The 13,511-nt window shown below is 44.8% G+C and overlaps 1 protein-coding gene across 1 annotated transcript; it reads right to left on the bottom strand.

Moving 5' to 3' along the window:
- Nucleotides 1-42: 42 nt before the first annotated feature.
- LOC110978421 (uncharacterized) lies at nucleotides 43-12,954 on the bottom strand. Its single transcript, XM_022233414.2, has 14 exons — nucleotides 12,779-12,954; nucleotides 11,757-11,819; nucleotides 10,952-11,114; nucleotides 10,503-10,829; nucleotides 8,524-9,583; nucleotides 7,621-7,819; nucleotides 6,812-6,964; nucleotides 6,063-6,224; nucleotides 5,299-5,449; nucleotides 4,520-4,679; nucleotides 3,696-3,803; nucleotides 2,988-3,180; nucleotides 1,869-2,081; nucleotides 43-1,344 (listed from the first exon to the last, which is right to left on the bottom strand). Exons 1-14 carry the CDS (start codon nucleotides 12,841-12,843, stop codon nucleotides 1,191-1,193), a joined length of 3,171 nt encoding a protein of 1,056 aa, XP_022089106.2. The 5' UTR covers nucleotides 12,844-12,954; the 3' UTR covers nucleotides 43-1,190.
- Nucleotides 12,955-13,511: the final 557 nt, after the last annotated feature.

The following is a 13,511-nucleotide window of genomic DNA, read 5'->3' as shown; positions in this document are numbered from 1 at the left end:
TGTTAAGTTCATACATGAAAGCAATGGAGGCATCAGTCCTACTAACCTTTCTGTCCCGTTTCAGTGTTCATTTATTTTGTGGCAACACTAATTTACATAAATAAGGTATAAAAAACGCTATCTGTTTTGAAGCAAAAATTTACAAGTCTCGACAAAGATCACAATTTATTCTTAGCTTGATCACATTTAAGATTACAAGGTGCACACAAAAATTTACATGGTGTAAAATACTTGCTTAGCCAGTTTTTTTACATAATATGAAAATTTCATTAGCCACAGCCAAATCTGCAGTTAAGCAATCTTACACGTAGCTGTTTCAGCAGCAGATTCTCAGCAATAGGCTGGTTTTTGCTATTATTAAAAACACAGCTTAGTGGATACTCTCACAGATGTACAAGTTTGTACTTGCAGTGAAGACTCAAGTTTCAAAAAGCTCCGAGTTTTAACCACATTCATTTTCAATTGAGGACCTCTGGCCGGCCAGTGGTTAGTCTGTGGCATACCTTACGCATGTGAACAAACTGAAGTGTCAAAGCCAATACCAAGTAGTCGGCCTCACTATCATTGGTCAGTGTGTTTGACAGAGGTCAGACAAACTATGGTTACAGCTCTTAATTCAACTAGCTCAAGGCTTAAACTAGGTTCAATTTATTCATGACACTTATATAACCCTAACCCTGGGGTTATTATATTGAAATTGGAGGATTCAGGACAGTTAGGGTTCATAAACCTGTGTAGACGAGAGTTCTCACCAAAGAACCACTGTAGCTTAGTAAAAGCATGCCGTCTCTCGTTCCTACTCAGAGCACATAGTTACATAGACTTGGCCACCCAACAATATTTCCATTAAGACACTGATATATTTGGTAATAGCTAGGAGGTAGTAAAATCAGTTTTTAAATGAAGCGGAATGCCACCACGACTAGCATGGAGCCAAAAACAGAACGACAATGGACACCCATGTGACAGACTCGGTGAGTTACTAATGTGGTGAGATGTCAAAAACAAAACATGGAGAATATAAACAAGTTCCAACTGACTTTTTTGCCACCGTGCAAAGCTTTTACACTTACAAATCACAGTTGCTGACAGAACTGCTTCAATTCTTTTCCTCGCACCCCAGAATGAGTCAAGTTTGTAACACACCTCTTGAGATTTCATAGTTTTTGTCTCTGTTTGCCTGCACCCAATCAGTCGTAGAAGTCAAAGTCGTCCTTGAGGTCGTCAGATTTCAGGGTCCCCGTTCCCATGGGAACACTCATCTCGGATTCCTCCATGTCCGACTCCTCGCCCCAGAATGCTGCCGACCGCTGCATGGGGTCACTGCGACCGGTGGACTTCAGGCTGCAGAGCAGGCATAAATGAAATACACAATTGCCACTTGAATAGCACCTACAAGGAATTCAGATGCATTCACATAATCTCCGCCACAATGTGAAAGCCTAACAGTAACGGCATGACCGACCCACAAGTTGTGGTTTAATGGCAGGGTATTCAAGAATGCAGGATTGACTGTGGCTCAGGCATGACAGTGTCTGATCAAAGATCTGCGTGTCATACTTGCTTCACTGCAGCCGAGAGTATATTGCAGACACATGTACACTACCTATGACAGCAAGGTGGATAATTGATAATCATACTGCCAATGGACAATCACATGGACGGCTTCAAAATTAGCACTGAAAATTAAACCGAATTACTTGGCTACGGCTGAAGGGAAAAAACAGACAAGTCTATAGGGAATGCATGTCTGTAGCCGCTGGCCACATGCTGGCTAGTTGCTTCCATTGGCACCTGTGTTGTGTCCAGCAGCAGTCAACTAATTCAGGCGCTGCCTTTGACTTGTCTGAACTGACCCCGGACCCTACCTTTGCTCCATGCCAGAAGGGACGTAACCTGAGCCTTTCGGGCTTGGCGAGGGTGACGGGGAGCTGATGAGATCGGACACCTGCTCTGACCGGCCGGTCTCTCCTCCCTCATTCCCAGCACCGCCCCCGGTGTCCTTATCATCACCATCATCACCATAGCTCAAGCCTAAGCTGCCGCTGCCTCCAAAAGAAGACAGGACATTCCTCCTTTTCCTGCACAGTAATCAGTAGGGAAGCAGATCACAAATTGAACCCGACCTATCGAAATGAGTCACAAGCCTTAAAAAAATGTTGCACGCTGTAAATGAACAGGAACCCTTCATGCACAGTCCATTTTCACCAGCATGCCAAACTGAGTAATAGAGTCTGCTCTTTTGACGTCACAGTTGAGTTTTTCCTTCAAGTGGCTGCTAAAACTATGGATGGCCATTGGTACAAAAGTAAAAGAAGAAATCACAAAGTGTTCAAAATCCCACGCAGCTATCAGAACACCAGTTAATAATACATGTACTACTACACATTACACCTCCAATGCTGAAGTCACTCTTTGGGTCACTTGGTAAACACCTCAAAGAAGCACAGCTGTGTCGTGTTGTGCACTGCACCAACATGCAAGAGAGTGACCTTGGGAAAATGTGCATATTTGTGCTGTAAAACTAACGGAGGGTTAAATGAAAATACAACCTTATTTAAAATCAATGAGACACATCTCCGTATTGAATGAAATGGAGGCGAAAATCAAAAGGTGATATCTCTGCCAACTTTGGCCGCCCATGCAAGTTGAAAGCAAAATGAGAGTGGTCTATATGTGAAAACAGAGCTCAGTTTGCTCTCTCTTATATAGAAAGTAAAACCACATTTCTGAATAAAATGGCATTGTGGGATCTGATCACAAACTCTGAACTCCCCTCCAAAAATAACTGACACAAATTCAAACGTGAAGATGGAAATATCTCAGAAAAATATATGAAGCAGGGGCATAAATTTTTTCAAAGCCCTAAGCACTGCATGTACATTGGTCATGACGACAAAGTGTGTCAACAAACTGCAAAGGTTCATAATTAAACTTGCAATCAGCCAGGAAAGCATTCCAACGTTTTCTCCATCCATCCATCTTACTTGTTTCTCGAGGACGGTGGTGTCTCGGGTGTCAGTCTGGTTGCTCTCTCAATTTCATCATCTTCATCATCTCCATCACCACCTGACAACTCCTTATCCCCCTCCTCAATCTCGCCGTCTCCCTTGCCACTGTCTTGGCCGGCCGTCGTGAGACACTGGGAGCTCTGTGTCAATTGCTGGTAAGCCTTGGTCTCTGTCATGACCAAGATATTCCATATTTAGTTCATTCTGAAGGCATCTTATGCATGCACCATCAGGCAGACACGTGAATAAGTACAGAAACTGCTCAATATACGTGAGGGCATTTACGACCATAACCCCAAGACGTATAAATGGAATCCATTTATAACAGAATGTCTGAAATTCACACATTAGTGCGTTATAAATTTGTTGATCTAAATTCTAAAATGAAAACCTCTGCAAAAATTTCAGATACAATTTGTTCAAGAAAAAATAGATGCGAGACATTTTGGCTTTTAGTGAGCTTCTAATGTCCTTAATAAAAAGCACTACTGATGAAGACTCAAAGAAATGAAAGGACCTGTAAAAAGAAACTCAAGAGCCAAAGAGTGCTAATTGCCGATATCCGCTCTATTCTGCACTAAAGGGTTAATTCAAATGTCAATCAAATTTGTTCGTGGCAAGTGAACCATTTTGAACTTTACAGAGAGGCTAAGTGGCTGACGACATGAGAAGATTTCTGCATACCTGTGAGCAGAACTGCAGGTTCATCAAAGAAGCTGTCATGGCTGACACGATTGGTCTCCAAGTCTGGGGTTTCGAGATGACTGGATTCACCCAGGTCCAGAGGCGGCACTTTGAAATAACAAAAACAATTTGAAAGCCTTGAAAATGTTTTTGAAAGGCTCTTTTTATCTATATCGTATTTTGTGCACCACAGATTCTGTCCAGAAATTCACGATGGGGGCAATTGTCAATGCAGGCACAAACCTGTACCACCAGTCATACTTCTGTAACAAGTCTACATCTTGGCAGACATGACAGACACTTGGTTTCCAATTTTTGGGGGCCACTTAATCTACTTTCAAGGTTTCCAAGTACACTCTGTATTTCTTTAGTGGCATAAGTAAGCGATAAAGGACAGAAACTGCATGATAACAAATGTAAAAAGTCAACCACTGTTAACCACTACTCAACCAGTTGTTAACCACTGGTTGATTTTGCCTGATGCCCGGTGTATATTTCATGCATAGGTTACCAGTTAAATGAAGCATTGGTTGACTGTTCATTGTTGATCAAACTTTGCTCTTTGCTGAAGTGGCCTCATCAAGACACATGTTATTGTTCCTATAATTACGCAGTAACCAGTGAGAAATGAACCTGACAAATGCATATTCATACCTAGCACTTTCACCGGCAACCTGTTTCGCTCTGCCTGTGTAAATCCACAGGGCACCAGTGTGTAATTTTATCCAATGAGAGCCAGGGCCTGAAATGGTGTCCTCAAAAGCTAAAATCAGTGGTTCAGGTCAATGTGCCAGAAGCAAGAGGCTGACAACCTCATTACTGACCTTCGGGAGGTGCCCGGGGACGATCCCCTATCTCATTATGATGGGGTGTGTCCAGGTGAGAGGGCGTGGCTGAGGCAGAGGGCAGGGTGGAGTACGTATCATCCAACTGACTCTCCTCCTCTTCAAGGTTCTGCAAGATGGTGGCCAGCACATCAAATGCCTGTGAGGGCACGAGATGGTTCAATTGTCAATGTCACTGGTTGTTGGTCTCCTAGATAACAGTTCTGCATCTGGGACTTCACTGAGGGAATTGTCACACACCTCCGTCAGGAGGTAAACTTTGTCTGAAGTACTGTGTGGACTGCCTTCTCAAAGGAGACAGAGGATGGGCAGAAAGATGAGAACAGAACAACCACATTTTATGATGGTATCCAGAACCTGTGGTGTTAAGTGATGTAGAGCAGCGACAACAAGTTTGATACAGTTCAGTTGCAGAACTAAGACAATGTACGAGCCACTTTCATCAAGATGAGACCCCAAAAGCCATTTCCTCACCAAAAACGGTTACTAGCCAAAAATGCCAGTGATGCATATTCCTTCCCAGACCCTTCAAAATCTACAGAAAGAAACTTTTGGTGGGTTTTGAGGGATTCACAAAGAGCTAAGGCACTATCATTCCACACAGGGCTGGACAACGCCTTTAGCAAAAAAATGCTCTGTGGGGTTACCCAACGAGGCAGGTTTGGGTAGGATTTAAGATGATTCCTTATAAAAAAAAATGCCAGGAGAGAATCAACGTGCTCCAAGTAAGAATGCCTCCATCTAGTAATAACCCCCACCTTGTTAGCCAAGGTCGAACCTTTGGCGATGAGGCGAGGGGCGACGAGGCTGGCAACCTCCTCTGCATCCATCACGCCCTTCCTGATGAGCAGGACCAGGTGCTGAAGAAGCTTATCCCAGAAACTCAGGGCCGAGGAGTACAGGAAGGACCTGGAAGATGCGATGGGCAATTTCTTGGGATTGATGGCTCAATGAATGAGGACACTAGGGGGTCAACAAACTCAGCAAGGGCACTAGCCTATGTATGGGACTGTATTCTCTCCATCTCTTCTCTCCAAGACCTCATTACAATCCCAAGCTAGAATAAGATTTGTTCTTTGTACACATGCATGCTCTGAGGCAATTGTTCCCATCTGAGAAAACATTCCCATGTGGGAACTCAAGCCTGTCAAAATTACTTGACTACGGCTGGAACTGCACACATCCCCATCTGCCAGCTAAGGGCTTCATGCCTTTCTGACAGACAAACCAAGAAGTTCGCAAACGGGCATGATTTAGAACAGGCAATGTTCCCACTGAACACTCTGAGAAATCAAACATTTTTAACAAGACAAAGAAAAAATCAGAATCAATGTCCTCATCATAAGACTACATGTGGCTTCTTTGAGCACACGGGGCATATGGGCACATTACATTACATTGCTCACAGAAAAAGGGCTGTAATCCCAATTGAGCATTCTCAGGCAGGCCTTGATTCCAAATGAGTGCTCTTTGACACATTACCCCACCCGCCCCGCCCCGCCCCGCACCCCCACATTCATACCGGATGGTAGCCTCAGTAATGGTCCGCTTGGTGTCCAGGAGTTTATCAGACAGCAGGCATCCTCCGGCCATGGAGTGCACGATCTGCTCCAGCTGGTCCAGGACCACCATGCTGATGGCGTTGGGATCTAGACGATCCAGGTTACCGTTACCATCGGCTGTCCTGTTATACAACAGACTGGTGTATTGAACTTCATTGCACTTCAGACCACTTACTTCTTTTAGATGTATACTAAAGGAACCTTTACAGTAAGAAAGGCTCAAAATCAGCACTGGCTTATGACTATCAAATTCACAACTGAATCATTCAAATGTTCCAGCCCACGCTTATGTGAAGTGCTACCACTAGTGCCTATGTCTCACACTGTTGATGAGAAATTCTTGGCCGAATCAACTGCAAGATCTTGAAGAGACTGAACACTGGCACTAGCAGAGAGCAACCTGCTGGACCCTGTGTCATGTCAAACTAAGAGTGGTTCTGTAACAATCAATTAATTCATGCCATTTGACACGCCTCTACCTCCAGCCTTTCTTTGAGTCCAAAATAAAAGGAAAGTAATGTAAAATCTTGATAGGACGTTAGTTCTGTCCTTTGTCACTTTGGCTTGAGACCAACTGTAGACTACAAAAACTCAAACCTGTAAGGGGGTGGGTCTGACAAGTACCAGCATAGGTAAATGCTGATGTAATATTTTCAAATTAACCTGGCAAACCGTCAGCCAACACAAATAAAGACAGAGAACGCCTCACTTGACAATCTCCATTTTGATAGCCGTGGTACATTCTGGGTAGTTGTAGATCTTCTCAATGTTGTCTGAATCTTCAATTTCTTGTTCCACGGCCGATACCAGACGCCAGAAGCCATGCTGTGTCATCGTTACCGTGGTAACCTTGGGTTGTAACCTGAGAAGAAATGTTGTTCAAACAAATGTAAGAAACCTTGTCAGGGCTTACATTTTTTGTCACAATTGAAGAAATTGAACAGTGAGTGAAATTAGATGAGCAATGTTAGTGCAGAAGTCACAAAAAATGAAGGCTAACCATCTGAAAGCAGCATCAATGTGAAAACTAACAACATTCCTGAGCAAGTACAATCTCTGACAGATAAACAAATCAAGAACTGTGATGAAAAGTGTTAGTTAGGATAATTAGACCTGACTGCCTTTGTTTATGACCCAGTTTTTACAACCTAAAGCATGCAACATTGTTTGGCTGTGATTAGTAACCGTTTCACCTAAAAAGAAATCCATACTGCTCATTTCTCTGCTTACATGGCTAACATTTGATTTTCACTGCTCACGGAAAATGCTCTGAGAAGTTCAAAAACTTTTCAATCCCTAGTCGAATTTTTTACACACAAATTGGAGGATCTTGACAGCCACCATTTTCCAACTATTACTCAACAACTCTTCATGAGTCTTACTGGAAACAATGTTGACAGACGATTTCAGTAAGAAATTCTCTCTGAGTAGGGCGAGCAACTGAGAACAAAACAGATTGCAATTATTTCATCAAGTAGGGCATTTTCACGTAGTCTTCTTTTGGAACATAACACTGACCTGCTATCTTGAGCTGCCATGCTTGCAGTTGGCGCCTTGCCTGAGGGTTTCTCACTCCTGCCTGGGCCAGGTCCCTCAGCAGTGTCGCTCAGGGGTAAGCTCACGTCGCTCCCAATCTCGCTGTCAGTCCCAGAGTATTCCTTGTCGTCTTGCTCATCTTGCACACCCGTTTCCTGGAGCTGTTTTGGTTGTTCAGCACCTGAAAGGGACAGAGGAGCCAAACTGTCAATGTAGGAATGACTGTGAGAAATGTAGGTATTTCATCCAGTTAGCAATCCACTCTAGGTGACCACAGGTGACCAAAGGTGACACATATTGATTCAAAACCAATACTGCGACAAGCATTAGAAGCCATTCATGCCCTAACTGTGGTAGGTCCGTCCTTGTACCCAGATTAAATACATGTAATAAATGCCTCTTTGACCAAAGGTGACAACAACATGTCACATGTATGTTTCAATTAAAATTTGTGAATGACACCCACATGAGTGTGATGCGCCACAGAAATGGTATTTCCCAAGATAAGTTAAGGTGTACCGTATGCTCTGAAGCAATTTCAAGTTTCAGTTTGTTATTCCAATATGATTGTGTATATTATGCACAAATCTTCAGACACTGCTGTGCACGTCTCAAGGCATCAAGTCATTGTCAAAATCAATAGTTTGTGTAGAACCAGGGACGGACTTTTATCTATATGAAAAAGCATCATACAAAAATAACCGAAACTCCCAGAATTAGTGGTTTCAACAAACAAATCACAGTTCCTTAGGAGAATTCATAATACTCTTTGAGAAAGTAATGTTTCCAATTAATAATTCAAGAGATACATGTATACGTGTAAGCTCATAAACACAAACGGGTTGCTCCTTGTAACTATAACTGTTAAATGCAAGGATTTCTTACCATTTGGTTTTCCCGTCAAGTCCCCTTGCTGCTCGATACCTTCCTGCTGTAGCTTTCTCCTGCTCTGTGCTACACCAGCAGCTGTGGCAACCTGTGTCGATCTTTTATCCCCTTCAGCATCCTCCTGCAGATTGAGCTGTCGCTGCAGGACATCTCGCAAGGCCTCCTTCTCTGTGCTGTCTTCCTCGTCTTCTTCAGAGGTGAAAGGATCAGTCCGGGCTGTCGATGCCGCCTTGGCACTCACAGCGGAGCTTGCACGCTCTGCCAGTTTCAGCCCTTCCCTGGATGTCGGTTGGGTCTTTCCACCACTCTGCCTGGCAGCAGACGGCTCCAAATAAGAGTCATCATCATCTAGCGGAGTGACAATGCTGTCATTGTCATCCTCTGGCGGCTCTTGTGGTGTTGGCCTGCCCCGTGGGTCAGCACCGCCTTGAACCGCTGCTGCAGGCTCCAATCTCATCTTTCCTCTTGGTACCACTACAGATGCAGCTTTAGTGCCTTGGGCCTCGGCAGCATCTGTGACACTGTGAGGTTGAAGCTTGGGGGTTGCTCGAACCTGCAGGGTCGATCCAGAGATTCTTCCGTCCTGGACTTCTGCATACACAGACGAGCTCCTTGGCTGTACAGCTGAAGGGCTGGCCTCAAGACCTCCAGTTTGTCCATGGAGCTTCATGTATCCGCCATCGCTGCTCATCGGTGGTGCTTGCAAACCAGAACCCATCCCCACAATACCAACCTGTCCTGCTGTCACACCACTGGCCTGTTCCCGGCCATAACCTGGCAATCCATTTTGCATTTTGAGGTGACTGTCACTAAATGCGCTTGGCACTTCATAGCTGTCAGAACTGCCGACTATTTGAGGGCTTGCTGGCTGGACGTGCCCCAGCGAGGGGACCTTATCTGCCAGCCCAAGCGGCTGAGTGCCAAACTGGATGCTTGCATAGCAAGGGTCTTCTGGTGTCCTGCCCGGTGGCATGTTTACCTGGGTGTGGAGGTTGGCTAGCAGTGGGCTTGTCCGCCTGAGGTGATGGTAATCATTTAGGTCCACTGGCTGGATGAGCTGAGAAAAGGAGATGTATCATTTCAGTGTAAACTTTGGCCACCTTCTGCCTCAGCAACAGCAATTTTCTGCCTCAGCAACAGCAATTTGAGAACTAGCACATAGCCAGTGTTGCAGTAGAGGCCATCACAAGACTAGTCCTTCCCCAAGTTCCTTCACAAGGCCAGTCAAAAGTCTTTCTTCCAGCCCAGTCAACAGTGTCAAAAGTAATGAATGCTTGTGACCTGGCTTGAGACTGGAGGCCTTGCGATAGACTTGCAGGGACTTCTGCTAGACTCAACTACGACACATCATATGGTTATATCATTCAATATAAGTATAGAGGTTTGTGGTAGCACCATGCAAGGATATCTCTGAGTAGGTGAGTAGGTGTGGTTCTGAGACCACAAATACTCAGAAAGAGATATCCTTGCATGGTGCTACCGCCACACCTGCTCAGAAAGAGATATCCTTGCATGGTGCTACCGCCACACCTGCTCAGAAAGAGATATCCTTTCACGGTGCTACCGCAAACCTCCATACCTACATGTACTTGTTCCTTCACCATGAAAAGTTTCAAAGCTCATCATTCAATATTTCTACAGATTGTTTGCTTTTTACATGAAGTCTTTCAGTTCCAATCAACCAGACTTTCTTCATATACGGTACTGTAAAAAAAGAAAGGTTCAAATGCACCCACATGTGTTTGGATGCCTTCCTTATCATCATTTTTTGCTTGTGATTTGGTTTTCAGTTCATTTTGCTTCATTACTGGGAAGCTTTTTCGATGTAGTAACTGCATTAGACCCTAGTAAGTTTTCTGTTCCTGTGCAGTGACAATTTACTTAGTGTACCGATATTTTGGGGGTTGAAAATCCACACTGTCACAGCTATAAAGTTTATTAGCAAGTTTAATAATGCTAATTGTTTTTTTTTTAACCTGTGAGGAAGGGTGCTGACTCTGTGAATGCCACAACTGCTGCTGCTCGGCAAGTGGCTGCTGTTGGGGTTCAGATTGCACATGCAGCTGTTGCTGCTGTGCTGACAGCTGCTGTTGGGCTGGATAGTGTTGCGCGCTCTGCCGCTGTGCTTGAGCTTGATGCTGTTGTGGCTGCCCTTGTTGGGATTGCCGCTGGTGCAGCTCCTGCAGTCGCTGTGCCAGCTGCTGTTGGTCGTGCTGCTGTTGCAGCAGTTGTTGCCGTCGCTTGAGTTCCACCTGCTCTTGCCATCGAGGGTACATCATCTCAATCTGCTTCTCGTACTGATCCTTCAGTGACAAACATCAATCCCTCCTCAAATTACTTTCATGAATGACCAATTTGGTGCTTAATCTCCCAAAGTCACATCAACAACACTTGAAGTATTGAAGACCTGCACAGAATGATCTACCTTGATTAATCTCAGCCTGTCAGTCCTAGCGGATAGGGCAGCCACGTGCGCTTCCACACGCTCGTACTCCCGTAGCAGCTGCTCATTGCGAGCACGGCTGCGGCGTTCATCCTCGCAGACCTTGGCCCAGTAACTCTGCAGCTTGCTGGCACGCACATTGTTCCTGTAATTTGAAGGAGTTGACAGATTCAGAGCAGTTAACTTGATTTCATTCTAACATCCAGTGACATGCTATGAACACGATGACACCAACCCCTCCAAGATCCATCAAGTCCAAAAGGTTTTAGAGGTTTTTGGTGCAATGAGGAATATTAAGAGCTCATTCAATCTTCATGGGGCTTGATTCCACTTGCAAAGGATGAAGAAAATGTAAACAGAATGTGCCAATGTTGTCTTGCATAATAGAGCCGGCCATAGCTTGGCTTTGTCATCGTGAAAGATAGCTCTATCCTCAATGCCCACGGACGAGTGACCTTGGACATTGCCCCACATTTATGTGATGCAAGATGGTGTTTTGGGCATTTGATAAGCCTGACAGTAGTGACTAGCCTCTCTTTCTTTAACCCAGTCAATCTAGTGAGCTCCTCAAATGGACCCCTAGCAAACACAATGACTTAAGACAGTCACAGCTACAGAACTTGATAGTTACATGTAATGTACCTTTGTATAGGCCTACGGTACAGACATGTCTGTGTATGCGCCTCATCAGTGCTAGCTGGTCCCATATTTTGGACGCATCTATGTACATGTATAAGTGTCAAGTATATCACAGTTGCTGAAGAGGAGGATGCATTGGATTACTTACAATCTCCGGTCTGACTTGAGGTATGAATTGAACTCTTGCTCAAGGCTCAGTCTCTGCTTTTCTCTGAGAAGAGACCAAAATTTGGAATGTACAAGTTTACAACATTTAGGCCTACAGCTTGATCACGATGCTGGAACAAAGCCAAGTGGATGACAAACCCAAATTTGCACTAGGCCCTACACTGTATGAGCGTTGATCTGACATGTTTGAGCTGACTGATGTCACCATTTAACATTCATGTGAACTTTACACCAGGCCTTCTGGCTACCTGGCCTAATTGTGCAGGCCCAACTTTACAAAATTAATGTATAAAGTGAAGTTCTCCACCATCTCCACTGCAAATATTATTCAAATTAATTGGGATTGTATATTTGGGGACCCCCCAGTATATGCTGGGGAGGTTCCTTCCGGTTTCCCCAATGTATACTTGGCCGCATTCACATGGAATGCGATATACACCGGGGCGACTGTTGGGTGGGTGCTTGTCCTTGTGGGTGTGAAGAGCAGCCTGCAGCTTGTTGGGTGCTGAATGATGTCAGCCTACTTTGATGTTGGCCGACTACAGGATACTCCGGAGTTGGTGGGAGGTGGGGCCTAAGAATAGTAGGCATACTGTGGCGGTGGGGGTTTGGGGGGCTGCGGGTATAGGGGACCCTAATGCCATGGGGGATGGGGGGACTTCAGGCATAGGAGACCCTAACGTCCTGGGGCTTGGGGAGGGCTTGGAACGGTTGATAGGTTGGTTGCGGTAGCCGTTCATCTTAAGGGTGGACTTGATGTGGTGGAATTCTTGGCGTAGGTTGTTCTGGTCGCAGATCTCGCTTTGCAGACCAGGGTGCGGTTGACTCTATGGTGTACCCGCAAACCCATTTTTCATACAAGGCATAACATTTCCACCATGCAAAGCTTCAAATCTTACATAGGCCTAAGCTAACGTTACTTGGACAGTGCCTCACAACTTCACAAGCCATTATTTTGGTCTGCATATGTTATAAATATTCTCCTTTTGATGAGTAACAAACCTCTGTTGTTGAACTGCTTGCAGTTTCTGCATGCGTTCATAAAACTCCACATTATCTGTTGCCATTTCTCTCTCACGGTGTTGAAGAAAATCATTGATACTGGACCAGCGTGGGTTCAAATCTGTCACCACACATACGTACGTACGTCACCGCGGCGTACCCGTACCCGGTACCCCAGGACAGAGTACAGTGTCACAAGATTCAACCTGATGAGGGCGCCCTTATGAAACAATAGATAGTACTACGCGTGTACATGTACACACCTATTTTTCCGCGTATCTTTAGCTGTAACCTGATGATTTTTTTGTTGGTCTGCCCCAAGGCATGAGTCTTTTTAAGTTCTTCGCCAGCTAAAAAACCCCTCAAAACACAACTCCTGGCAAAGCGCAGAACCATTTCAGCTTCCCCCTCGTGGTGTCCCGTCACAACTCATCACCGGTACCAAACAGTGTCCACCCGGCCCGTTCGCATTACTGATCGGTCATTTGTATAAAGCTGTTATCAAGATTGCCAAAACAGTGTCCTATAATAGCTTAATGGGTCTAATGTCATAGGGCCACACAGTAATGGTAATTTCGTGTTAACAACCTATACCCTCGTTATCAAAAATGCCCGAACCATTTTAGGCCATCGGTGAATACTCCATCAAAGGCCTCTTAAACTGAAAATGTTAGCCAGAAGATGATTTGCTGATGACCTTGTTGAGTTGTTTGAGTAACCAAAGTCGGCGAAG

The sequence above is a fragment of the Acanthaster planci genome, linkage group LG01 (genome assembly GCF_054643075.1).
Source record: "Acanthaster planci isolate LZ-2023a linkage group LG01, COTS_SCS, whole genome shotgun sequence".
NCBI classification, from domain to species: domain Eukaryota; kingdom Metazoa; phylum Echinodermata; class Asteroidea; order Valvatida; family Acanthasteridae; genus Acanthaster; species Acanthaster planci.
Note: the sequence above shows the minus strand (reverse complement) of the source record. Positions and strands in the feature narration are given on the sequence as shown.